Source organism: Eulemur rufifrons, chromosome 30 (genome assembly GCF_041146395.1).
Source record: "Eulemur rufifrons isolate Redbay chromosome 30, OSU_ERuf_1, whole genome shotgun sequence".
NCBI lineage: Eukaryota > Metazoa > Chordata > Mammalia > Primates > Lemuridae > Eulemur > Eulemur rufifrons.
In genome coordinates, this window is record NC_091012.1 from 99,691,366 (window position 1) to 99,719,227 (window position 27,862).

At 36.1% G+C, this 27,862-nt stretch overlaps 1 protein-coding gene across 5 annotated transcripts in view; it reads left to right on the top strand.

The window, feature by feature from the left end:
- Positions 1-27,862, top strand: part of HUWE1 (HECT, UBA and WWE domain containing E3 ubiquitin protein ligase 1) — a 155,656-nt gene that overhangs the window by 30,101 nt on the left and 97,693 nt on the right. For all 5 annotated transcript variants that reach the window (XM_069463120.1, XM_069463116.1, XM_069463118.1 and 2 more), the window contains 4 exons: positions 3,841-3,909; positions 10,434-10,532; positions 11,216-11,422; positions 13,567-13,719. In XM_069463120.1, the coding sequence (XP_069319221.1) occupies positions 3,865-3,909; positions 10,434-10,532; positions 11,216-11,422; positions 13,567-13,719 (504 nt within the window). In that variant the 5' untranslated portion in view covers positions 3,841-3,864. The remainder of the gene's footprint in view (positions 1-3,840; positions 3,910-10,433; positions 10,533-11,215; positions 11,423-13,566; positions 13,720-27,862) is intronic.

Genomic DNA, 27,862 nt, shown 5'->3' on the forward strand with positions numbered 1-27,862 from the left:
TTCCTGTGATTCATTTTGAGTTAATTTTTGTGAAGGGTGCAATGTAGGTCTAGATGTTTTTGCATGTGGATGTCAAGTTGTTCCAATTTGTTGAAAAGACTTTGTCCATTATAATGCCATTGCTTCTTGCTTCTGTATTCAAGATCAGTTGACTATATTCATGTGGGTCTTCTAGTGGACTTCTTAATCTGTTTTTTGTTTTTGTTGTTCGTTTCTTTTGAAGAGTTAGGGTCTCATTCTGCTGCCATGCTGGAGTGCAGTGACACAGTCATAGCTCACTGCAGCCTTGAATTTTTGGGATCAAGCGATCCTCCCACCTCAGCCTCCTGACTACATGCATACATGCATGCACCACCACTCTTGCCTTGTTTGTTCTTTCACCAGTACCATACTCTTGATTACTGTAGCTTTATAGTAAGTCTTGAAGTCAGGTAGTGTTAGTTGTCTGACTTTGTTCTTCTTCAATATTGTGTTAGCTATTCTGGGTCTTTTGCCACTCCATTTAAACTTTGCAATCAGTTTGTCAGTATCCGCAAAATAACTTGCTGAGATTTTGATTGGGAGTGCATTGAATTTATAGATCAAGTTGAGTAGGGCTGACATTTTGGAAATATTAAGTCTTCCTATCCATGGCCATGGATTATCTCTCCAATTATTTATGTGTTTGATTTCTTTCATCAGAGTTTTATAGTTTTCCTCTTACAGACCTTGTACATATTGTTTGATTTATACCTAAATACTGCATCTTTTGAATGGTATTGTTTTAAATTTCAAATTCTACTTTTTGATTGCTGGTGTATAGGAAAGTAATTGACTTTTGTGTATTTTAACCTTATATCCTGCAACCTTGCTATAATCACTTATTAGCTTCAGGGGTTTTTGGTCTAGTCTTTTGGATTTTTACATATATGATCATGTCATCTGTGAAAAAAAGACAGTTTTGTATCTTCCTTCCCATTCTGTATACCTTTTATTTCCTTGTTGCTTTAGCTAGAATTTCGAGTGAAGTGTTAAAGTGAGAGGTGATTATCCTTATTCGTGATTTTAGGGGGAAAGCTTCTAGTTTCTCACCAATAAGTATGATGTTAGCTGTAGGTTTTTTGTAAATATTCTTTATCAATTTGAGGAAGTTCCCCTATATTCCTAGTTTATTGGATCGTTTGGCTTTTTACTGTTGAATTTTGAGAGTTATATATTCTAGATACTGTTACATGGTTTGCAAATGTTTTCTCTCAGTTAATTTTATCGTTTTACATTTAAGTCTGTGGTTTTGTATAAAGTGGGAGACTTAAGTCAAAGTTCATCTTTTTGCCTGTGGATGTCTACTTTTCTCTGTCACCATTTGTTGATAAAATTATCTCTCTTTGAATTGCTTTTTCACCTTTGTCAAAAATCAGTTGGGCATATCTGTATGGGTCTATTTCTGGGTTCTTTATTCTGTTCCATTGATACAGGTGTCTGTCCCTCAGCCAACACTACTTGATTTCTGTATCTATCTATATTTATAAAATAAGTCTTACAAGTGGGTAGAATGATTCATTCCTTTTTGTTTTTCTTTTCCATAACTGTTTCAGCTATTGTTCCTTTGCCTTCCCATATACACTTTAGAATTCTTGGCTTATTTACAAAAAAGTCTTGCTGGGATTTGGATAGGAATTGTGTTAAACCTGTATGTCAATTTTAGGAGACTTGACATCTTTACTATGTTGAGTCTTAGATCTCTCCATGTATTTAGATCTTTGATTTTTTCAATCAGCATTTTGTAGCTTTCAGCATGTAAGTCCTGTATATGTTTTATAGATTTATACCTAATAATTTCATTATTTTGAGTGATTGTGAATGATATATTTTTAACTTTGGAGTCCACCTAGCCATACTGCTAGTATATAGGAATATGATTGATTTTTATGTTTATCTTGTATCCTGTGACTTAGAAGATTGATTAGTTCTGGGAGAGTTTTTATAGATTTCTTAGGATTTTCTAATCCTTTGTCATCTGCAAATAGGGACAGTTTTATTTCTTCTTTTCTGATCTATGTGTCTGTTATTTTCTTTTCTTGCTGTATCGTAGTGGCTAGAACTTCCAGCACTGTATTGAATGAAAGTAGTAAAAACAGACATCCTTGCCTTGTTCCTGATCAGATACTTGGGTTTGTATGGTGTTGGGGTCAACTGCTGCTACTTGGCAGCAGAGCCAGTTTAATGGCCTCCCTACAAATGAGTGCAGACGCAATAGTCTGTCAGCCACTTGCTCTAAGTAATGGCTTTAAGAAGTTTTGTGAGAAAAAAGCAAGCCTGAGAGTCAGTGTACAAATATCTCAGCATGTAGTTTCCACTGCATGGATGAGATTGTTGCCAGAATCTTGTTGGCCCCATTTTAGATGTTTTGAGGTTGTTGGCAGCAGACATTTTGTTCATTTTGTATTAGATTCTGAGTTAATTTTTGAAAAATCTGGAATTACATACCCTAAATATCAACCACAGAGGGAAAACATCTGTTTTTCTTCAGGCATTGTTTCTACAGAAACATTTTAGAACATAGTCTGGATTTTTTCATCAACTCTTCCTTAAGTGTCTGTTGATTGAATGGTTGTAAGCCATACAGGCAAATATACGCTATTTCCGCAGTACTGAGTATATTGGACTAAATCTAGGCAAAAAGCTGCCTAAAATATATAGCACAGTATATCTGTGCTCGGCAGCCTTATTAGGGGAGAGACATTGACCTCTAATGACTGCTCCTGAGTAAATATTATTAATAGAATCTTTGTGTGTAAAGAGGCTGCAGTCCACTTCTGCCTCTGTGCATGTGTCCCAGTTGCTAATGGGAGAAACCTTTATTTCTTCCCGTGCTTTGGTCAGGGCATCTTAAAGGGCTTGTCTGTTATCAAAGATCATGTGGGGATTATAGTGTGTCTCTGATCAAGCTGTTACCTACTTTTGACCCTTACAAATTACATGGCCTTAGTAAAGTGAATGTTTTCTGTGCTCAAGATATTTCTAGTGGGAGTCTTAAACCTCATTTTTTTTAAAGACATGGCAATGTCTAGTATTCCTCATTTTCTAATTAAAAAATAAAAGTATTGCTCTTGTTCTTATGACAGAACTGATATATTTTTATTGGTAAAAAACAGGAAAAGAGGGACATAGGTAAAACAATCCTATGTAAGCTTTTTGGTTAACAATGAATTAATATTTTGCTGCACATCCCTTCTAATCTGTTTTCCTTAGACATAGGTTTAACATTCTATGTTATAACCTTTTTATGTCATCATGAACATTTTTGTGTGTTATATAGTTGTCTGCAATATTTTTTGACAGTTGTGTAATATTCCATTTTAAACATCCTATTTTGGACATTTGGTCCTTTCCAATTTTTCACTATTATACGTGGTCATGCAGTGTGGATTCTTGTGGTTAAATATTTGTGTACATCCTTATGACTTGCTTTGGATAAATTCCTAGAAGTGAAATGTCTAAGCTTTCCAGAAAACGGCAGGGCTATGGTGAGTTTTTCCATCCTGAGGTATGCTGGAAACATTGTACATTTTTATTTTCAATAAAGAGTTTGAGATGCTTGTAAAAGAAAAGCATTTTCATTTTGGCTTGATTTGGTTCTAGGCTCGTGCAACATAGGAGTATGAGCCAATTTGATTTGGAGAGATTCTTTACACCTGTCTACCTCATAGCTCTGCCTCGGAGTTGACATAGCATCATAACTCCAGTGTTTTTACTTTAAGCATTTTGCATGCTCTTCATTCTATTATCGTCTATGTCCAAGCTTGTAGAGGTCAAGATTGCAACTTTAAGTTCTCACTTCTTTTGTGATTTTCTTTTCAGATCATAAAGCAGAAATTCGAAAACATGAAAGTAGACAGGACTAAACTGAAAAAGACACCTACTGAGGCTGTAAGTATCCAGAAGTTTCCTTTGCCTATCTTTTCATTTCAGACAAAATCTTTGTGAGCAGTTCTCCTGTACTAATCTTCCAGATACATTATCACTCATATATACAAAGTGCAATAAAACAGCAACTTGTCTTGAACCAGTCAAATTTTCTTTTGAACTTGCCTTTAGATAGGCAAGAAACCAATGAAAAGTGAGCACTGAACATTTCTTTGTAGCTTTGTGTACCTAACGTAGGCTCTCAGGCTGCTATTCCTATGCATTGAAATGCAGTATGGTATAATGGAAAGAGCAGATGAGGGTTCAAATTTTGACTATAGCCTTGGGAGCTTTCAATTTTGTTTTTTATAAAATGAAATTGGGAACAACTTTCTTACAGTTTTCTTGTGAGGCCAGTGTTTTAATTTTCTTTATTACTGATTCTTAATCATACAATTAAGCTTAACCTGTGTATTGAATGGCCATGTCAGTTGACTCTATGTCAACAGCTAAAATCCTAGCTTCAGTCCAAAATTCTATCAGCTAGCTTGAACTGTGTTCTGATGTGAAGGAAGTGTTGCTTTATGATACTCCTGTAGAGACCCCATGTCCTTAGTTTAAAGAGCACAAGCTTTGGAATTAGACCTGGGTTTGAATTATATTAGATTTTTGTGGCTGAGAGTATATTAACTTGCCTGATTTCCACAAAGTTCTACAAAATGGGGCTGATAATTTCTTCCTCCTTGATGTGGGGCAATTGCTTGCCATAGTATCTGGCACATAGTAAGTAAATGCTCTCTCTTTTCTCTTTTCTTTTTTTCTTCCTTTCTTTTCCTTTTCTTTCTTTTCTTTCTTTCTGTCAGTGTCTCACTCTGTCGCCCTGGCTAGAATACAGTGTCATGATCATAGCTCACTGCAACCTCAGGCTCCTGGGGGCTCAAGCGATCCTCCTGCCTCAGCCTCCTGAGTAGCTGGGATTATAGGTGCGCACCACCACACATGGCTACTTTTTCTATTTTTTGTAGAGATAGGGTCTTGCTGTTGCTCAGGCTGGTCTTGAACTTCTGACCTCAAGCGATCCTTCAGCCTCAGCCTCACAGAGTGCTAGGATTACAGGCATGAGCCACCACACCCAGCCAGTTAATTCATTTTCTAAATACAGGCCACTTGGTTTTTAAAAAATACATAACTACCTGGCAAGTATCACCAAGGGATAAACATTATTAACATTTTAGTATATTTCTTCCAACCTTTTAAAAAATTATTGCATGCACACACACAATCATCCTGCCCTTTTCACTTAGCATTATACTAATGAGAATGAGAAGCACTTTCTTCTCATACCCTTGCCGGTATTACAGATTATCTTTTAAATTTTTGTCAATTTACCGGGCGGGGAAAAAAGTATTTCAGTGTTATAATTTGCACTGCTTCAGTACATACAGTTTTCAAGTTTGTTGACCTTATATCAGTTGTCTTTTTGTGGTGTTCATTTTGTATTTGACATTGGAATGTCAGTGTATTTCTTACTAAATGCCATATATATTGAGTATATTCATTTTGATATCTGTTGCAGATACTTTCATTCACTTTTGATTTTGTTTTTGTTGTGTTTTGGCACCTGGAAGTTCTGAGAACTATCTACCCAAATATCTTTGGAAATTGAAGAGCAAAAAGAAAATTTGCCTTAAGAACTATAGTTAAAAAATTAAAACAGTGGCACCAGTGTAAGAATCTACTGATAAGAGATTAGAAAACCTAGAAAGGATCCTAGTGTACACAGAACTTGACATATGATAATAGAGGGATTATAAATTGGTGAGGAAGGACATTATTATTAGGCAGGAAACTCACGCCAGCACATTGTTTGACTTGTGGAGGGTGGGAGACTTTTATTGTAATAAATTCTAGGTAGACTAAAAGTCAAATATTTTTAAAATAAATAAATTATAGGAGAAGTACAACATACAGGTAAAATGTTTACCTGGTCTTAGATTGGGATGGTTCTTCCGAGCTTTAAAACAAAGGAAAATAATCATAGTGGAAATGTAAAATACTATATCCAAAATAAAAAAGATACATGACATTAGCCATCCTAATAGGTGTGAAGTAATATCTCATTGTGGATTTGATTTGCATTTCCTTGATGATTAATGATGTTGAGTACCTTTTCATATACCTGTTGTCCACTTGTATGTATTCTTTGGAGAAATGTCTATTCAAGTCCTTTGCCTATTTTTAACTCGGATTATTTAGATTTTTTTGCTATCGAGTTGTAGGAGTTCCTTATATATTTCAGAAATTAACCCCTGGAAGACATTATGCAAACTGAAATAAGTCAGTCACAGAGAGTCAAATACTGCATGATTCCTCTTATATGAGGCAAAGGTATAGAAGTAGACAATAGAATGATAGTTACCAGGGAGTGGGGGGAGGAAGTTGGGGGAGTTGTTGTTCAGTGGGTATATATAAAGTTATACAAGATGAATAAATTCCAGTTAACAATAAGGTATTGGGTATAGTCTGCCCTCTGTATCCATGGGTTCTGCATTTGCGGATTCAACCAACTACAGATAGAAAATATTTGAAAAATCCAACAATAAAAAGAAACAATACAACAATAAGAAATAATTCAAGTTAAAAAAAAAACAATGCAATATAACAACTATTTACATAGTATTTACCTTGTATTATAAGTAATTTAGACGTGATTTAAAGTAAACAGGAGGATGTGTATAGGTTATACATAAGTACTACACCAAAAGTGTATAAAAATACAGGGTGCTTGATATTTGTGGGGATCTTGGAATCAATCCCTCACAGATACTGAGAGATGCCTGTGCTTAAAATTTGTTAAGAGGGTGTATCTCATGTTAAGTGTTCTTACCACACACATAGGCATACACGTGTGCACGTGCACACGTGTACACACACAGAGGGACACAAGGAAACTTGGAGATGATGGATATGTTTATTATGGTGATGGTAACATGAATGTATACGTATATCCAAACTCACCAAATTTTATACATTAATTATGTACAGTTTTTTTGTATACCAGTTATACCTCAGTAAAGCTTGGGCAGTGGGGAAAGGCACATGACAAGCTGGGAAAAATATTCATAACTCAAATGCAGTTAATATCTTTAGTAGCCAAATCAGTAGGAGGAATGAATATCCCAATGACAAAATGGGCATAGGGCATTTCTGAAAAGAACAAACCCAGTAAACTTCTAGAAGGAATCAACCTCCTTATGAGTAATCAGAGAAATGCAAATTTAAAAAAATGTTTTTAATCTAATGGATTATAAAGGATTTGCTGTTGGAGTCCACTTATATATAAATTTCTGGCTCATATTTCCTAGCTACTAGCAAATTACTTAGGATAAAACTCCTAGAAGTGGGATTTTTAGGTCATTGACTATGCAGACTTTTTTTTTTTTTTTTTTTTTTTTTTTTTTGAGACAGGGTCTTGCTCTGTTGCTCAGGTTAGAGTGCAGTGGCATCACCGTAGCTCATTGCAACCTCAAACTCCTAGCTTGAGCATTCCTCCTGCCTCAGCCTCCCAAGTTGCTGGGACTACTGGCATGTGTCACCACACCCAGCTAATTTTTCTGTTTTTTGTAGAGATGGGGTCTGGCGCTTGCTCGGGGTGACTATGTACATTTTTAAGACTTGAGTTGCCTATTTTTCTTGAGCAGCATACAAGAGCACCCAGTTTCCCATACTATGGTTATGCGAGGTATTATTTTTAAGAAAGGCTCTTATTGATCACTTTATGTATCAGCAGCTGTGCAAGGGATTTTTTTCTCTATATTTGATATTGGAACAAATCAGTATAAACCTTAGCAATTGAAATACAGCCGTTGAATTGGCAAATGATTTCTTTTACATTACCATAAGTAAGGAAAATCACTCAGTTTGCATTTATATAGCAAGGATAAGATGGTAAAGATATACTGTTGTGCTTGCTGCATTCTCCTACAAGATGCAAGGGACCTTGATAGTCTGATAAAGTAGAGAACATTGTGCTGATACATTAAATTGATGTCGTTATGCTAGCTGGATCTTGTGAGCAGCAAACACAAAGGCCTTAGATGCCTCAGACTTTTGTGCCAGAGAGTCAAAGATGAACCCTGTGAAAGCTTGACAGCCCACAACACTAGGAAATTTTCTAGGGATCTTGAGGACTGCATATCCTTTCCAAACTGAGAGGCAAGTTGCTGCACCTTGTACGACATACCATGAAGAAAGAGGAAAAGTGTATGGTGTGCCTCTATAAGATTTTGGAATTAACATATATCATATTTGGGCATGCTGTTTGGACCAATTTACTGGGTAACCTCTAAAGCATTTATTTAGTGGGCAACCACTAAAATGTTAGTGAGGTTTGGATCTAGAAAAGACTCTGCAAAAGGTCCAGGCTATGAGGCAAGCTGCCCTACCACTTGGACATTATGACCTAGTACACGCAGGTGACTGAACGTGTCAGCTGAAGATGCTATATGGTGGCCGGGCTTGGTGGCTCACGCCTATAATCCTAGCACTCTGGGAGGCCGAGGTGGGTGGGTCGCTCAAGGTCAGGAGTTCGAGACCAGCCTGAGCAAGAGCGAGACCCCATCTCTACTAAAAATAGAAAGAAATTAGCTGGCCAACTAAAAATACATATAGAAAAAATTAGCCGGGCATGGTGGCGCATGCCTGTAGTCCCAGCTACTCGGGAGGTTGAGGCAGTAGGATCGCTTAAGCCCAGGAGTTTGAGGTTGCTGTGAGCTAGGCTGACGCCACGGCACTCACTCTAGCCCGGACAACAGAGCGAGACTCTGTCTCCAAAAAAAAAAAAAAAAAAAAAAAAGCTATATGGTGCCTTTGGCAAGCCCCAATAGGAGAATCGCAGCTAAGACCCCTAGAGTTTTGGCTGTGTTGTCCTCTGCCAACAGCCATTCTACATTCACAAAAGCAGCTTCTGGCCTGCTACTGGGCCTTAGTAGATTGAAGGCCTGATTATGGGACCTACGAAGTTATTACAGGACCCAAATGTTCATCATGAACTGGGTATTATCTAACCCACAGAATTATAAAATTGGATTTGCGTAGCTGCATTCCATTAGAAATTGAAGCTGTATATTCGATATTGGCCACAAGTGGGTCCAGAAGGCACGAATGAACTTCATGAGCAGGTGGTTAAACTTCCCTGTGTTATCTCTTTCTACTGCTTCACTGCCTCTTCTTCAACCTTTACATCATTAAGAAGTGGAAGAAAAAGTACAGGCCTGGTTTATAGAAGGATTTTGTGCTAAGGATTTTACATATACTTAATTACCTCAAAAATTTGAGGTAGATCTTAATAATGCTTACTTTAGAGGCAGAAAAGGTTTGGGGCTTAGCTTAAAGAAACCTACTTTCATTGAGCCCCTTGTTATATTCCACGTTTTATTTGGTACCCTCAAAATATATTTCCCCTAGTTTGAATCGTACAGTAGCATTGCTAGATACATAGATGTTAGTTCATTTTGCGGAAGAAGATGCTGAGATTCAAAGAGGTAGCTTACAGACTACCTAATTCCACAGTCCATGTTCTTTGTAATAATATGCTGTCTCTCAATATTTAAGGTCCTATTATGTGAGATAGGTATTTATGTATATGGCAGACATTTGAGCTTCATATCTCTGGGGTAGCTGTTAGGTGTGTCTTCCTGGTAAGAAAACTGGCTGAGAGGTTGGACTTGCTCATGATCAAACAGTTTAGTAAATACAAAGCTAAAAACTGAACCCAGATGTTTCGTTGCAGATCTGGGCCTATTCCCAAGACACCATTCTGCCTTTGCAGAGTTAAAGAACAAATGTAATCATTTCTCCTAGCTGCCATCCATTAAGAGAAGGCTTCTCTGTCTCCCAGCCCCTATTCCTTTCCCCTCTTCCACTTTCAGAAACTTTGCTATAAACTCTCAATCTACCCCTTGTTACCTGACAAACAAAACAGGCCTTTTCATCAGTACAAGAGAGCAGGAATGTATGGAAATGGGAACCCCAAGTAAGAATGGAGTCCTGGTTTTACAAAGTTCAGAAGGTCTTTGCCCTCCTACAATTGGAGGATTTAATGTTGCAAAAAAGAAAAAAATAGCCAATACTGATCTTTACCTTTGTGAATTCAGTAGGGCTTTTCAGTGTTTCTCTGATTCTGTATACCTTACTAGACATTCTGGTTAACTTTCAGACCATGGTACAGATTCTTCACTTTTTCTTTTGTTGATGTGTAGCTTATTTATTTTATTTCTATTGTCTGTACCCTTCTAAGTAGTTTGCATCTACGGGTTTATCCAAGTTTTTTTTTTTTTAATGCACAGATGGATTGTTGGGGAGTAAAAGTGTTTCTTCATGAGGTTTCCATTTTAATCTCAAGTGATTGTCAAATCTCTGGTTTTCTTAAATAGTGTGTTCTAGCAAAAGCTAAATTAATGTGTGGGCTTAAGGGTTACTTTTCTCATTCTCCCTCTTTATATCTCCCTCATTGCAAAATACCTTTTGTGAATACTTGTTTTTCTCAGCCTGCAGACTGCAGAGCCTTAATAGACAAACTCAAAATTTGTAATGATGAGCAACTCCTCTTGGAACTGCAACAGATCAAAACATGGAACATTGGGAAGGTATGTGAAGCCATGCTCCAAAAAGATGGGACTCAACTGTACTAGTACATCATTTTGTATGCTCTGATAAGGAAAGAGAAACCACAATTGGGTAATAACCTCATTCAGCATTTACTTAATAAGCATTTAGTATGTGCCTTGCACCGCTCCAGACCAGTGGCTTTTAGCTTGACTGGTTGACAAGGAAATTTTGAAAGAAAAAATGTGAAGGGAAATTTTTCCTAGCTGAGGAATGCTTGCACAGGTGATGCTAAAGAATCTCAACCACAGAATTCCTTTTGTTTGACTGACAATATAAGTTTGAGATAGTTTCCAGATTTTTACTTTTAGTTTAAGAGAATTTTCACTAGATAATTCTAAAAATGAATTTTTCTGATAAAACAGGTTCTGGCAGAGACAGTCTTTGTCTTTGTAGACCTCAGAATGTAAGCAGATTTCTCCCTCTGAAGACCTAGCTCTAGGGCATTTGTGGTGTCTACTGGTGTTAGTATATATATCTTGATGAGTGTAACAATTCCAGCCCTTTTATCTCAGAGTATAATCTTTCTCATATGGGCAAAGGTGGGATGTGAACTTTTCTAGCTGTCATGCTCAGCAGTCTCTCATATAACAAAGCCAGTTACAAAGCACCCATGCAGTGCTTCTACCTTATTCTTATATCCTCTTTCTCCTCCCCTCTCCAGTGCGAGTTATATCACTGGGTGGACCTGTTGGACCGCTTCGATGGAATTCTGGCAGACGCTGGACAGACAGTGGAGAATATGTCATGGATGCTTGTATGTGATAGGCCGGAAAGAGAACAACTGAAAATGCTTCTCTTGGCTGTGTTGAACTTCACAGCCTTGCTCATTGAGTACAGCTTTTCCCGGCATCTGTACAGTTCTATAGAGGTAGGGAAGATTCAAGCTTATGTGTTCTGTTCTTGACTAGAATTGTGAATGTCCAGAAACAAGGAAGTTGCTATTTCCCTCTGATGATTGCTTTCCTTTTCATTATGGAGCTTTGGTTTTCCAGTGTCAAAGGCAATGGTAGAATGTTTCTTACATATATAAATATACCCTTCATAGGGCTGGTGGGAAGGTTCTGTACTATCATCTTTGCCCTGCCTTTTCAAGATTCAAGAAATAGAAATGTGGCTGGGCGCGGTGGCTTACGCCTGTAATCCTAGCACTCTGGGAGGCCAGGGTGGGAGGATCACTCAAGATCAGGAGTTCGAGACCAGCCTGAGTAGGAGCGAGACCCCATCTCTACTAAAAATAGAAAGAAATTAGCCAGACAACTAAAAATATAGAAAAAAATTAGCCAGGCATGGTCGCACATGCCTGTAGTCCCAGCTACTCGGGAGGCTGAGGCAGAAGGATTGCTTGAGCCCAGGAGTTTGAGGTTGCTGTAAGGTAGGCTGACGCCACCGCACTCTAGCCCAGGCAACAGAGCAAGACTCTGTCTCAAAAAAAAGAAAGAAAGAAATGAGAAATGTAATACATGTATTAAAATATTCTAGGGAATTTGTGGGAATTGATCTTTGTTCCAGGTTATTAAGAGTAGCCCCAAATTACTTTTAAACTATTTGATTTCCTTATCACATTAATGTACTTCTCTTCTAGGTTTTAGTGTGCTGCTTTTCAACTCAGCACTCTCCCCAAAATACATATTTACAGCATCCTCTGTGTCCTTAAAGAGTAAAGTGGCTATAATAATAAGTGATCGTTTGGTCAAAAATCTCTCCAAGAAGAAATTCTTTTTCTTTTCTTTTCTTTTTTTTTTTTTTTTGACTTTTTTTTCCTGAATATGTTCTGCACAGAGAAATTCTTTTCCTTTAGCCCAGCTTTCTCTTTCTGTCATCGTTAGTTAGGTACCCTGTTGATTTTAGGTGTGTTAATTTTCCTAGGTGTTCAGTAAAGAAATAATCATAATCAGAACAAGGAAGTTGAAAGAAAGTGGCTTAGGAAAAGAAGTGGGATAACTGAGCTAATGGCTTAGCACACAGAGCTTTAAGCAGGGGGTAGACAGGCAGTCTGTTGAAGATGAAATAGATATGCTGCCCAAGGAAGTCCTTGGCCTTTGGCATAATTGGCAGCTTGGAATGCCTTGGTTCATTTCCAGCTAAATTACATACTGATTTTAATTCTGACCAATTTCTTCAATATGTTGGTAAATTTTAATTGTATTTAAAAACCAACATAAGGCATATACTGTATATTTTACATGATTGCCACCAGCTATAGCTGTATCTTTAGCTTTTATATTAAAGACCCTGTGTTTTAATTCTAATTTTATATTTGTCATAAAGAATACAGAAGGAGCATTAAATGCTGTTTCCTTCACAATAGTTTTAGTCCATTTGGAGACTTAATGTTCTGAATCCCACATATATGTTATGTCTCATTTGTCTCTCTTGTAATCTCTTCTTTCCTGTGGAGACACCTGTGTAATTTTGAAGTGCTGTTTACTTTTTTTTTTTTTTTTTTTTTTGAGACAGAGTCTCACTCTGTTGCCCAGGCTAGAGTGAGTGCCGTGGCTTCAGCCTAGCTCACAGCAACCTCAAACTCCTGGGCTCAAGGGATCCTCCTGTCTCAGCCTCCCGAGTCACTGGGACTACAGGCATGCACCACCATGCCCAGCTAATTTTTTCTATATATATTTTTAGCTGTCCATATAATTTCTTTCTATTTTTTTTTTTTTAGTAGAGATGGGGTCTCGCTCTTGCTCAGGCTGGTCTTGAACTCCTGAGCTCAAACGATCCACCCACCTCGGCCTCCCAGAGTGCTAGGATTACAGGCGTGAGCCACCACGCCCGGCCTTTTTTTTTTTTTTGTTTTGTTTTTTTAACTTCTATTGCCCTTTATGGCTAGCCACCAGGTTGTAAGCTCCTTGGGGACAAGGTTGCATGTTGTAGATTCTCAGATATTTATAGTATTTTTTGTATTGTTGTGATTGAACTTCTTGATAGCTTTGTAAATGTTGACAAATATGTTATTACATTGGCATTTTACATTTTCAAAGTCTTGAACTTTGCCCCTTTTTGTCCCTGTAGCATTTGACAACTTTATTGGCTTCCTCTGATATGCAAGTGGTGCTGGCAGTCCTTAATCTCCTATATGTATTTAGCAAAAGATCAAACTACATCACACGTCTTGGATCAGACAAGAGGACCCCACTGCTAACCCGGCTGCAGCATCTGGCAGAGGTGAGTCTTGGGTGAAGAGTAGAAGGGCACAAAAACTAGAGCATATGGTTCTTTTCAAAAGGCATTTCTTGCAGTGTCAAAATGGATCCCTAAGTTTAGTCTATTGGCTTAATTGAGTAGAACTATTGGCCCACTTAAAAAAGCCAAGTATTCTGTTAAGTAATTTTGAAGGATTTCATGAATCTCTCTGCTCACAAAGCAGAATCTCTTTGTTCAAAAATGGCAACTTCTGTACTAGAAAAGTTCAAAATTAGATTCTATGTAAAAGGAAAGTATGATACAAATTTAAAAATATGAATTTGAGTCCTGGCCCTGCTCATTAGTTCTGATAGCAGTTCTCTCATCTGAGAATTTAGTATATCTACTTCACAGTTGTTTTAGAATAAAATAAAACATAGGGTACCCAGTGCTGTGATCAGTAATTAGTTTGTGATGATAGTCATCATAATTGAAGGCAAATGCTCGCACAAAAAAGTTCAGCTCTACCAAACTATTGTCCAGTGTTCCTAGAGGCAATTTGATAATAAATACTCGGGTTCAAGAGGTAGCCACTGCTGGAAAGCTTTCTTGGAAGAAAAGTGTTAAGGCTGGCTTTTTCAAAGTTAATTTAATGGTTACCTCACAACTCAAGTTCCAGGCTGGTTTTAGGTGCTGTGATTACTTTAAAATCATTTTTGTATGGTTATAAATGTAACATATATTGCAAAAATTCTAGGGCATACAGGAAAACAGAGAAAATATCAGTCACCTATAATTCATCCTGATGAGGCCTCCTTTAAAATTTGAGCTTTTTTTTTTTTTTCATTTGCAAATGTGTATACATGCATGTGACCTGTTTTCTTAAGATACTGTAAACGTTTCCTCATTTTATTAAAAAACATAAGGGGGATCAACTGTGATCCTCGGGTCACAGTTAAAAGGAAAAAGAAACCATATCTCAGTAGATGTTTCCAAAGCATTTGATAAAATTTAGCACATTAGTGAAACACTAATACAAACTTTAATGAAGCTAGAGTTTATGAGAAGTAGAGTTATTTATCAGGGTCACAATGGGGGAGATGAGGTATTTCCGTTGAATTCAAAAGTCACACAAAAATGTCAAGTATTACTTCTGTCATTTAAATTTGTAGTGGAGGCCTTAACCAATACAAAAGAAAAGAAAGAAATGAAAGAATACATATTTAAAGAGAAAATTTGTTATTATTTGTAGGTGATGGGGTGAGTTTCTTGGTTTCCTAGGGAGACAATATAAAATTATTAGAACTAATAAAAGTACAGCGAGGTAGCCAAGTAAAAGATAAATATACAGAAAGATATAGCTCCTCCATGCATTAGTAGTTATCAATCAGAACATGATTGGTAAAAAGACTCCATTTATAATATAAACAAGTATAGTGTCTATAAAATAAGCCATATTGGGTATAACTGTAAATTTAAGAGAAGATAATGTAGGAGGTTATATTGTGATGTAGTGGTGGGGATGGGATTCTTTAAAATCCCCATAGTATAAACCTAAAGGTAAAAATTTGAATTTTATAATAAAAAAATAAAGATTTCCTTTTCAGCAGAAAACACCATACCTCATGGCTACTCCTTAGGCCCTTACGCTGGATTAGAAATCAATATATTGGTTCCTTCATTGAGAAAAATTTCAGTTGTACTAATGGTATAGTTACTGATGTAGTCAAATAACATTCTGGTGCAAACTCATTTTGTCATGGAACAATGACACTTTAAACAATTGGTGGAATAGCAACTGGTCTGTGGACAAAATTAAGCAGCTATTGCCAAGGACAAAATTTAACGGATCTGTGATAGATTGAGAGATATTTAGCAATGTTTTACAACTGAAAAGGAACTACTCCAAATCAACAAGGATAAACAAAGGAGATGGACAGGCAATTTATAGAAAAGGAAATTCACATAAGTAGATGCCCAAACTCTGATAATTAGAGAAATAAAAATAAAATATAGCTTTAGTTTTGTGAGCATCAGATTTGCAGAAATTAGAAAACTATATAATGGTAAGTGTTGATAGGTATGTGAGGCTACAAGAACCCTCATGCATTGCTAATAGGAGAGTTGAGTAATTCTCCTGAGTATATATCCCAAAGATGATATCACATCATTCCATAAATGTGATTTCAGAATATTGCATCATCATTTGTGGTAGTGAGGAGTTGGATGGAACCTAGGTATCCATCGTTAGTGGATATTTGAGCAAGTAAAACGTGGCACTTGCACACTGTGGAGTATGTAACAGTTAGAAGCAGTGGACCAAATAATACAGCAACATTGATAGCTTTTAAACATAGTGCTGAGTGAATAAAAAAGTAAAAGTAATTTCTGTTGCTCAGTACCATTTCTGAAACTTAAAAATATGTGCACCCAAAGCAACATTTGTTTTTGTTTTTGTTTTTGTTTTTTGAGACAGTCTCACTCTGTTGCCTGGGCTAGAGTACAGTGGCATCAACCTAGCTCACAGCAACCTCAAACTCCTGGGCTCAAGCAGTCCTTCTGCCTCAGCCTCCCGAGTAGCTGGGACTACAGGCATGTGCCACCATACCCAGCTGATTTTTTTCTATATATATTTTTAGTTGTCCATGTAATTTCTTTCTATTTTTAGTAGATATGGGGTCTCGCTCTTGCTCAGGCTGGTCTCAAACTCCTGAGCTCAAACGATCCGCCCACCTTGGCCTCCCAGAGTGCTAGGATTACAGGCGTGAGCCACCACGCCCAGCCAGCAACATACGGTTTTAAGGAAACAAAAATTAAAGGATAGATATCAGAACTAAGTGTTGCCTTTGGCAAGGAGAGTAGAATCTGGGCAATAATGGGACAGATGGATATATAAACAAGTATAGTAGCCCCCCCGTATCTCTGGTTTCAGTTACCTGTGATGCAATGATATATTCTGAGAAAGGCCACATCCATGTAACCTTTTATTAAATATATTTGCATAATTATTCCATTTTATTATTGTAATCTCTTAATGTGCCTAATTTATATATTAAACTTTATCATAGGTATGTATATATAGGAAAAAACATAGTGTATAGATAGGGTTCAGCACTACCCAAGGTTTCAGGCATGCACTGGGGGTCTTGGAACATATTCCGCGCAGGTAAAGGGGGATTCCTGTAAGGGAAAATGTCTAACTAACAACATTTAAGATCTATTGGAACAAGACTAAACCTTTACTTACGGATTTAAAAGATGGTCTAAATAGAGACAGATAACATTTTTTGTATGGGAAGACTGAAAATACATAGTAGAAGGCCTCTTGAATGAGATTAGGACCAATAAATAGTTGCCAGGTTAATTATTTTTAAAATCTTGTTAAAGCAGGAGATGTTTAAAAAGTGATTGATACATACCATTTTTTATAAACTAAACCAAAAATGTCAGTTCCCTTTCTTATCTATTTTATGTAGGGCCAAGGACTTGACTCTGAGTAAGAAACAGTCTGTTATCTTACATAAACTACAACTATAATCTGTGATTTCTTTATATTGGAGTGACAATGTAGAGAAACGTACAAAGGAACCCGAACACAGAATTCTAGATTTTTTAATACTTCTGAATCTCCTCTCCTTAATCTGGCACTATTTTTATCTAAGAAAACACTGATGATGAATCAGGGTCATTTGCTGTATCAGATAATAAAATATTATAAAGCCATATGATTTTATTTTAAAGCCAAGTTTTATCATGAAGCCAAGTTTTGTAATTGGCACAGGAATAGATAGTACATCTGCAGAATGAAATAGTAAGTAAGCTCTCATGTTGCTTGTGATCAAAACAGTGGGATAATAGGCTCTTTGAGGCAAAAATGTGTTGAGATTCTTCACACTATTCACATAAATCCTAGAAACATTTTGACGTAAATACAGGCAACATGGTGTCTTTGATAAAAAAGGATTTCCTGAGAAAGTCAAGAGACCTGGAGGTCACGTTGAAAATACTGACAGATTTGATTACGTGAAAATTTAAAACTTCTGTATGATAAGATAGATAGCTATACAATAAGGTAGTTGTACAACAAAGGAATAATATTCACAATACATGAGCAGCTCCTACAAGTTAATAAAAATGGAAGTAACTCAGGAAAATGTGCAAAAGCATATGAACAATTCACAGAGGTACATGCAATATTTCTTTTAAATTGGCCAATAAAACATAAAAAGATGATATTAGTAATAATTAGAGAAAGTGTACATTACAGTGAGATCATGTTTAACCATTAGCTTGAGAATAATACAGTATATACAAATAATGATTGATGTATGAATACCCTTTGGTAAGGGTTTTTTGGCAACAACTTTCATTTTCATTTTAAAATGTGTATTTTTTTTTATTTCAGGATATTATGAGGGTACCAACGTTTTGGTTACATTTTATGTCTTTGCCTCACCCAAGTGAGGATTAGAGGCATGTCCTTCCCCTCTACAATGCTCACCCTGTCCATTAGTTGTGAGTTTAGCCCCACCCCCAACCCCCTAATCCCTGGAGAATATTACTACCCTGTGAGCACCACAGTGTAGATCAGTTAGTGCCGATTTGATGGCGAGTACATGTCGAGGGAGGCTATTCCTCCGATCTTGAGATACTTCACTGTGGATAATGGGCTCAAGCTCAATCCATGAAAATATAAGAGGTGTTAAATCACTGTCGTTTCTTATAATTGAGTAATATTCCATTGTATACATATACCAAATTTTAACAATCCACTCATGAATTGACGGGCACTTGGGTTGTTTCCACATCCTTTCAATAGTGAATTGTGCTGCCATAAACATTCGGGTGCAGATGTCTTTATTATAGAATGTTTTTTGTTCTTTTGGGTAGATGCCTAATAGTGCTATTGCTGGATCCAATGGTTATTTCTATTTTTAGCTCTTTGAGGTAAAAATGTGTGTGTTTTATTTCACCCAGCAGTTTTATTTTAAGGAAACTATGTTACAAACGTATTGAAATGTGCACAAAGCATGTACATAAAGATTCTCATTGTACCATTGTTTGAAACATCCTGTTTAACATGGCATAAGCTTATGACAAAAGATCTCCTAGGTGAAAAGATCTCTAAGCATAAAAAACTGGTTTAAGATCCCCATTTATGTTTTTTTAAAAGCCCAAAAGTAAAACTATATATAGTCCAGTAAGTTACATACCTAATTGTAAACTTCGAAAAAAGGAATTGAATTTGGGGACAAGATGAAGGGTGAGTTTCACCTTTTAAATTCTCTACTTTGAATATTTTTCTAGGTACAGTATGTTATATATTATTTTTGTAATTAAATATGAGACTTGGTAATGGCTCTTTGTAAATGTATTTTTAGTGACTGTAATACTCCATTGTTTATATACTGTATTTTAATTGTATATAAATTAAATAAATTTTATTTAATTATATAATTATTTATTAATTACCTGATTTCATACCTATTATACATAATCCTCTTAACACTGTGAGAGGAGGAATTCTTATTCCCGTTTTATAGATGAGAAGCATGAGAGGTTTAGTAAGGTGACATGATTTGCTTATAATGCCCATAAGTAGGAATTGGTAGAACTGTGAACTTGAAACCTGATTGATTTGCTTATTCAGGCCATGTCCTTTCCAAGGGCTGTACCATATGCAATGGTTTTGAGATTTCAGAACAAACTTTACATTTAGGGATGGAAGAAAAGCAGTTAATTTGGTATTTTGGTAGGTAGTACAAGTTACAGTTAGTTTAGCACTTTGTATAGAGCCACAATAGCACCTGTCAGTCTTCACATCTTGTCACCCTACTTTTAGGCTGATATCACACACAGATATTTCATACTTTCATTAAATTAAATGCTCTGACAATTTAGAAAGTAAAAGGTAGGATGCAGACAGTACTTTTAAATGGCACACATATGCAAAGTATAAGGGGTTTTTTTGTTGTTTGGGTAGTTCAGATCAAGTTCTTTCCTTCCCTTTTTTGGACCATTTTACCACCAGAAAGGATTGCTTAAATGATCATTTATTTTGTTCGTTTGCATTTTGGACTCTTTACCTTAGACCAGTGTGCTGCTCTTTGTTCTGAATTGGGCTAACAGAGACTGTAGATTGAAGGTTGATTTCTAGTCCTGGACAATTTGGAATCTGGATGGATGCAGTGAATTGCTGCTTTTAGTAATATATTTATGTGCTTGATGCTTTGCCATGCTGTTAAAAGATTCTTACAGGTTTTTGAGGTTTAGAGATAATATGCTAAGATGTGTAATAATAGTAGCTGCCATTACTAATACCCCTCATTAAAATTTAAAAACCTTTCATGTTTCTCTAAAATGTAAAATTTCTCTAAAAATGTAACTTGTTGGTATGGGCTTTGTTCCCCTACTTTTTCCTTTTGATGTGTAACTCTAGTTCTTACAATGATCTTCGTAGAAATCTTGGTTCATGTCTCTTCAGTTTTTTCAGGCAGGTTCCTGTACAACACACATACACATTCACTTGCATGTGGTTAAGAATCTGGATTTAGAAATCAGACCTACTTCTGCCACCAAATCAAATGAACCTCACTTTCTTTATCTGTAAATTGGGGGTTATGATATCTACCTCATAGTTTTTAGGATTAAATTAAATGAGGTCATAAATAAAACTCTTACGGTTAATGCCAGTCATATTGGAAATACTTAATAAATGGAAGCTGTGGTTGATAGATGGTTATCAGCACATAAACTACATGCTATTCTTTCATATTTGCTTTCTTTTAAAACTTTATACACAAATGTTATTTTATAGATGCGTACATATTGTCATATGATTCAGTAGTCTTTTCCCTCTTGGCTCATCTCCCCATAACCTAAAATGTATCTTTCTTTATATATTATTCATATTTTATTGACATGTTGAAAGGTATCTTTGTCACTGAATAACAAATGCAGGATATTTTGCATTCTGATTTTCTTATTGAATACCTTGTTTAAAAGTCACTTTTAAGTCACCTGTATAGCCAGCAGTCCCCAACCTTTTTGGCACTAGGGACTGGTTTCATGGAAGACAATTTTTGCACAGACTGGGGATGGGGTGGGAGTGGGTTGGAAGGGGGAGAGGTACAGAACTGAGGTAGTAATGTGTAGTCTGTTTCCTAACAGGCCATGGACCGTGGCCTTGGAGGTTCGGGACCGCGGTGCATAGTTATAAATAATTCTTTTGATGGCTATGTAATATATTCACAGTTCAAATGTACCATAATTTATTCAACTATTTCCTTTTGATGCGTATTCATTTTTTTCCTGTTATAAATGATGGTACATTAAGCAACCTTGTATATATGCTTTTAGTTACTGACACTTTTAATATGATAGAGATATAAGATGGAGACTGTATGATACAGTCTCAGAAATCTTAATGTTACTTTAGTTGGCACTTTCCTGGTTAGTAATGCGTTTGAGCATTTTTTTTTTTTTTTTTTTAATGTTTGGCCATTAGGATTTGTTCTTGTGAACAGTCTTGTTCATATCTTTTGTCCATTTTTCTCTTGGGTTTTTTCCTACTAAAAATCATGTTGGAGAAATTAATCATTTGTCATCTTATTATAAAAGTATTGTTTTCCTTAATCTTTACATATGTTGTCTTTGTTTATTGTGTTTTTGTATATGGTGTTTTCAAAAATGGTTCAGTCAGTGCTTTTAGAAAAAAGATTGAATATCATGTTTTGGTCTTTATGAAAAATGACTTTGTGGTATCTTTTCTTGTAGGTTTTTTTTTTTTAATGACTCAGTTAATCCAATGATACAGGCTAATTGTGAATGTGAACAGTGATTAATGAATTACAAGTTTAGGGAAAATTCTCCAGAAAGAATCTCAAAGAGCCTCAATCCCTTTCCCTGATGTCTGAATACTTAATCTTTAACAAATCCCATCTAGTGAAGTGGTGGTGTATATGCCTCTGCAGCATGATTAATATAGTTATTTACTGGGTGTCTCCTTAAATGCCAAGTTCATATGGTAACGGTACTAGGTAGATGAATACAGTGAGGCTCAGGAGTTATATATATTATTTTTGGACAAAGCCAGTGTGTTCTTACCCTCTGTTAAAGTGTGAGATATAATATCTGCTGTTCCTGTCTTAGACATTTAGAATTGCTTGGGTGTGATTCTTATTCTATACCTGGGCATCAGCCTGTGAACTGGCTCCTGAATCCCCTTACCTACATATTCCAGTTGATACCATTCAAGAAGTATATGGCCAGCCCTGTTCTGGATGTAGTGTAAAACATGTTCTTTTCTTTAACCAGCTCACTTAGTAGTTAAGAAAGCAGGATATACATGCATAATAATAAAAAGGGCAAAAAACTTAGTGTTATTCTGAATAGTACTGACTGTTATGTACCCAAGAATCTTAAATATTCCATAGATTTATCTTGGTGGTAAAACAAACTTGTCTTCCTGATAAAAATGCGTGCTCGGTATTTTTAAAATGTAGACGAGATCGGGCGTGTTCAGGGTGGTTCGGGGTGGTATGGCCATAGACAAGTATTTTTAAAATGCAGAAATGTACAGGACAAAATTTATCATAATCACATATCTACTTTTATAATTTTGGTACATTTTCTTAGTCTTTATACATATTTCTTTACATAGTTCAGCTCATGGTATATATAATTTTATATTCTTCATTTTCCCATATTAAGTTTACATAATTTTGTAAGAGGTATTTATATTTAATATAATGGTACTATCTCATGAATGTAACAGCATTACAGACTTCCATGAATCAAGTTTGAATTGGCATTTTTTACAGATCCCAGCTTACAAAAACTAGCTAATTTAGAAGTGCTTGGTTTTTATTAGATTACAAAAGTTGGCAAGAAGGACTTGGTGGTGATAATAATAGAAATTTTCTAAGTTAGTGGGGGCAACAAAAGAAACAAAAGGAAAATTATTGTGTAGATGTGCAGCCTTTCAAGCTTACTTTGCCTTGCAAACTCAGATCTTTGATTTGACTTATCTGTCTCTTCTATGTAGCATCAAGCCTTTATAACCTGATGCTAATGATTTTCAGCAAATTCAGTGTTGTCTTCACTAGAAGTCCTGTGAATAGCCAAGAAAATATTAGAAGTATAATGAGGAGGTACTTATTCTGTTCGGTGTTAAACCATTTTATAATGCTATGATAGTTTAAAGTGTGGTAATAAGAGTGGAATTGACCATTCAGTAGGTTCTAGAAGTAGATCCAACATGTTAAAGATGGCATTTCAGATTAACAGGAAAAGGATGGATTATGCAATAAAGTGATATTTTAACAGCTAGCTCACTATTCATGGGGCAATTACGGTAGATTCTAGTCATTAGAATAAAATTAAGATGTATTAAAAAGTTGTATGTTAAAAACATGAAGCTATAAAGGCAATGAAAGTTAAGTATAATTGCATGGTTTTATGTTGTTTGAGACTAATACCATGGAAGAAGATATCGAGTCTATGATGATATGATTTTATACCTTCTGTATGTGAATATGGTAAATACTGTCAAATTATACCATCTATGGTTATTTCTATTTAACGGTTTTCATCTTATTTGGGTAATTTCCAGTATTTTTCTATTGTAAATAATGCCACAGTGGATATCTTTAATGCGTCAATATTTGGGCTGTATTTAGCAACAGATGCTTTTTTATTAAGTTTTTAATGAACGTTGAACCTTGTACTTTACACATTCTTGTGTCTCATTTAATTCTCAGCAAGATGCTACAGGCACCATTTTCTTAGTTTTATACACAGGCTCAATTTTGAGGTGTAAAGGTCATAGAAATCCAGTAACTTGTTTCTGATGTCATTGAAGATGAACATTATAGTCCCCTGTAAATCTTGCCCTTTTCACTGGCTCCTCCTATCTGTATATTTTAAGAGAAAGCAAGACCATCTTTTTTTTTCTTGGTCAGTCCAGCTAAAGATTTGTCTATTTTTGTTGGATCTTTTCAAAGAACCAACTTTTGCTTTAGTTGGTTCTGTCTTGTTTTTCTGTTTTTTATTTCATTTATCTCTGCTCTAATTTTTACTGTTTTTTTTTTTCATTTCTGCTTGCTTTGAATTTCGTTGGCTGTAATTCTAGTTTCTTAAGGTAAAAGGTTACATTTCTGAATTGAGATCTTTCATTTTTAATGTAGGTGTTTAAACTTATGGGATACACTGAAGGCAGAAGGCCTCCTAAACACTGCTTTGTTAAGTGTATCCCCTAAGTTTTGGTATGTTTTGTTTTGTTTTCATTTACCTCAAGGAATCTTCTGATTGCCTTTGTGATTTCTTCTTTGACCCATTATTGATTGATAAGAGTGTGCTGTTTAATTACCATGTATTTGTGAATTTTCCAGATTTCCTTCTGTTTCAAATTTCTGGTTTCTTTCTATTATTGTTAGAGAAGATACTTTGTATGATTTCATTCTGTTTAAATTTATTGAGGTTTGTTTTATGGCCTAACATATGGTCTATTTTGGGAAATGTTCACGTATCTTGAGAAGAATGTTTGTATTCTACTATTGTTGAGTTCTGTGTATGTTTGTTATATCTAGTTGATTTAATGTTCAAGTCTTCTATTTCCTTTTTTGTCTTTTATCTAGTTATTAGTATCTGTCCTGGGGATTACAACTAACATCTTAATTTACAAAAAGTTCAAATTAATACCGACTTAATTTTAATATAATAGTAAACAAATACTTTGTTCCTATATAGATCTATTCCCCCACCCTTTACTTTATGGTGTTGTCGTCATCACAAATTACATCTTTATACATTGTAGTGCCCATCAGCATATATTTAGAATTAGTTTTAGTAATTGTCTTCTAAAATACATAGAAGCAAAAGAAGAGTTACAAACCAAAAAAATACATTAATACTGACTTTCATATTTACCTATGTAGTTACCTTGCTGATGTTCTTTCTTTGTGTGGATTCAAGTTACTGTCTTATGCCCTTTCATTTCAGCCTGAAGGATTCCTTTTAGCATTTCTTACTAACATAAGCAAATCTACTAGTGGTGAATTCTCAGCTTTTGTTAATCTAAGAATGTCTTAATTTCTCCTTTTTTTTTTTAAAGGAAAATTTGTGTAAGAAATAGAATTCTTGGTTGACAGTTCTTTTAGTGCTTTGAATAGTTCATCCCACTACATTCTGGCCTTCATTATTTCTAATGAAAATCAGCTATTGATCCTATTGAATATTTTGTACACGACGAGTCACTTTTGTATTGCTGCTTTCAAGATTCTCTCTTTGTCTCTGGCCTCTGACAGTTTGATTATAATGTATCTTGGTAAGGCTCTCTTTACGTTTGTCCTACTTAGAGTTTGTTTGGTTTCTTGGATTTGTAGATACATATCTTTCTTCAAACGTGGGAAGTTTTTCGCCATTATTTCTTTGAATAATCTCTCTGCCCCTTTTTCTTTCTTTCCTGTCCCACGGAACTCACGTTATGCATATATGTATGTATACTCGATGGTGTCCCACTGATCTCTTAGACTTCATTTTTCCTTTCTACTCTTCAGACAATGAATCTAAGTTGACCTATTTTCAGGTTCTCTGGTTTTTCTCCTGCCTGTTCGTATCTGCTGTTGAACCTTGTGAATTTTTCATTTCTATTATTATACTTTGAAGCTTAGTATTTCTTTTTGCCTCCTTTTTTCATAAATTCTATATTAATATTCTTTGGTGAGACATAATTCTCATGGTTTCCTTTAGTTCTTTGTACTTGATTTCTTCTGGCTCTTTAAACATAATTCAAATAGTTCATTTAAAGTCTTTGTCTAGTAAGTCCAACGTCTGGGCTTCCTTATGGACAGTTTCTGTTAATTTTTTTTTGCCCTGTGTATGGGTCATAGTTTTTTTTTTTTGTTTTTTTGTTTTTTTTTGTTTTTTTTTTCTGTGCATGCTTTGTAATTTTTTGTTGAAAACTGGACATTTTGAATGTTATAATGTGGCATCTTTGGAAATGAGAAACTCACCGGTCTTTGTAGATGTACACTGTGTTTGTGTTGGGCACATCTTCAGTACTCAGATAGGAAGTTTACAACTCGACACTAGCTTTCACTTCTTCCTTGTATGGAGCATGAAGATCAGTCAGAGGTGGGAGCTTAGGACCTTCTCAGGTCTTTTCCAGGGATGTGTCAGCCAGCCTTGGGCATGTATGTGGCCTTTTAGGTTCCCAGGAATATGTGGAGTTTTTTCAAAGCACCTATTCCCCAAAGCATCTCACACATAGCCTTACCCTCTGATTCCACTCTTCATAGTCTGTCTGTTGTTTGCCCAACTGTATTCCTTGCCCGAGGAGGCAGAGACTGATGCATTTGCCATTGAATGTTTTCAGCAAGTGCCTTCCCTTCCTTTGTCCCCGAGAGAGTTCCAAATTAAGCAAAATAGTGGCAAGCCCTTTGAGCTGGGCCTTCATGGGGTCCATCAGACAAGCCAAAACGGACAACCACAATTCTTTGAGAATAAGGTCCATTCTGCTTACTCCAGGAATGTGGGCTTGTTTCCTCAAGGCCATTGCTGAGCTAGGAATTGTGGGATAGGGTCATGGTAAGTTAAATACCACAAAGCTCTTTCACTGAGATTTAGCCGTTTTTGTTTTTGTTTCCTCCATTAAGCATTTGCCTGGTTGCTTTAAACTTTTGATTAATTTCCAGAGTTATGATAAAGTTGATTCTGACAGTTTTTCCCAGTTTATTCACTGCTTTTGTGAAGGAATGGGCTTTTGGGGTTCCCTATTCTGCTGTTTTTTTGACAACACCCCCAGTATAGGACACTCCAGTTTTAACCAGCTGGGAGTAGGGGGTATATATATCTGTTTCTAAGCAGCCTTTCTCACTTAGGTTTCCACTGGAGAAGTAAGCCCTGACGCCATAAGGCTGCAGTCCCCAACCCCTGGGCCGTGGTCCATTATTGGTCCATGACCTGTTAGGAAATGGGCTGTACATCACTGCCTGAGCTCTGCATCCCACCCCCCATGATCCCCTCCCCATCTCTAGTCCGTGGAAAAATAATCTTCCATGAAACCAGTCCCTGGTCCAAAAATGTTGGTGACTGCTGCCCTAAGGTATCCATTATATGTAACAAAATGACTAGTGTGCTTTTAGAGTGGTACTAGTTTTGTGTCATTCTTTGGAGAATTAATAAAGTAATCACTAACCATTTTCTGTGTTCTGTGCTTTATATATGATACCTGGATTGAGAAAGGCTACCAGTAGGTCAAGTGTAGTTTGAGAAAGCTTATTTCTCAAGGAGTAGGCAGATGGTGTTTTTGTTAGATTTTTCAGGTTTAGACTTCTTTGGGAGGTGGTGACATGATAACAGCATTTCAGAAAGAGGAGACACTTAGATGTAGACAGAGCCATGTTAGTCCATGGTGGTAGCCTAGATCTTAGGTGATTGGGACCCATACTGGGTTGGTGGGAATAAAATGAAGATGTGAATTTAGGTGGCATTTGTGTTTGAACCATGGGTTCGGAATTAAGAGAAGAGTAGTTAACATTCATAGTTATAGCTGGGATGATTTGGAAATTTTTATACTTAAAAATATAATGCTCTGAATGCGAAAATGATACTGCAAAGGCTGTGGAAGATGCGGGTTGGTCTAGTAAGCAATTTACAGTGGCTGGAGGTTTGGATCTGGAAGCCAGTTGAGCCATTCTCCCTATTGCGTCAGGGGCTTGTTGATGAATTTTTAGACTGTGGTGGCAGAGTATGGTAATAAATGGACAACGCAGAATCTTCGGCTTTGTAACTCAGCTCATGTCAAAAAGAGGAAGTAGAATGCATGTGATTGCACATGCACCCTAATGAGGAAGGCAGAATGTCCAGTCAATTTGTCAGCAAGCATGACTGCAGGGATGTGGAATGCAGTGGCTTACAGTTGTTGCTTATGTTCTTCCTAGGAGCATCCTCACAGAACAGTGAAATTGATCTCATTGAAGAAACCATCCATCTTTTTTTAATTTTTTGAAGGATCTGTATTTTACAACATGTATAAATCAAATTAAAAGGCAAATAAATGGGAAAATGTGACAGAAAGGGGGATAAATGCAGTACATGGTCTCCCCAAAATCAATAAAATACAAAGATTTATCGATAAATGGGACAGAGAAATGAAAAATGTCACAAAATAATTACAAATGGC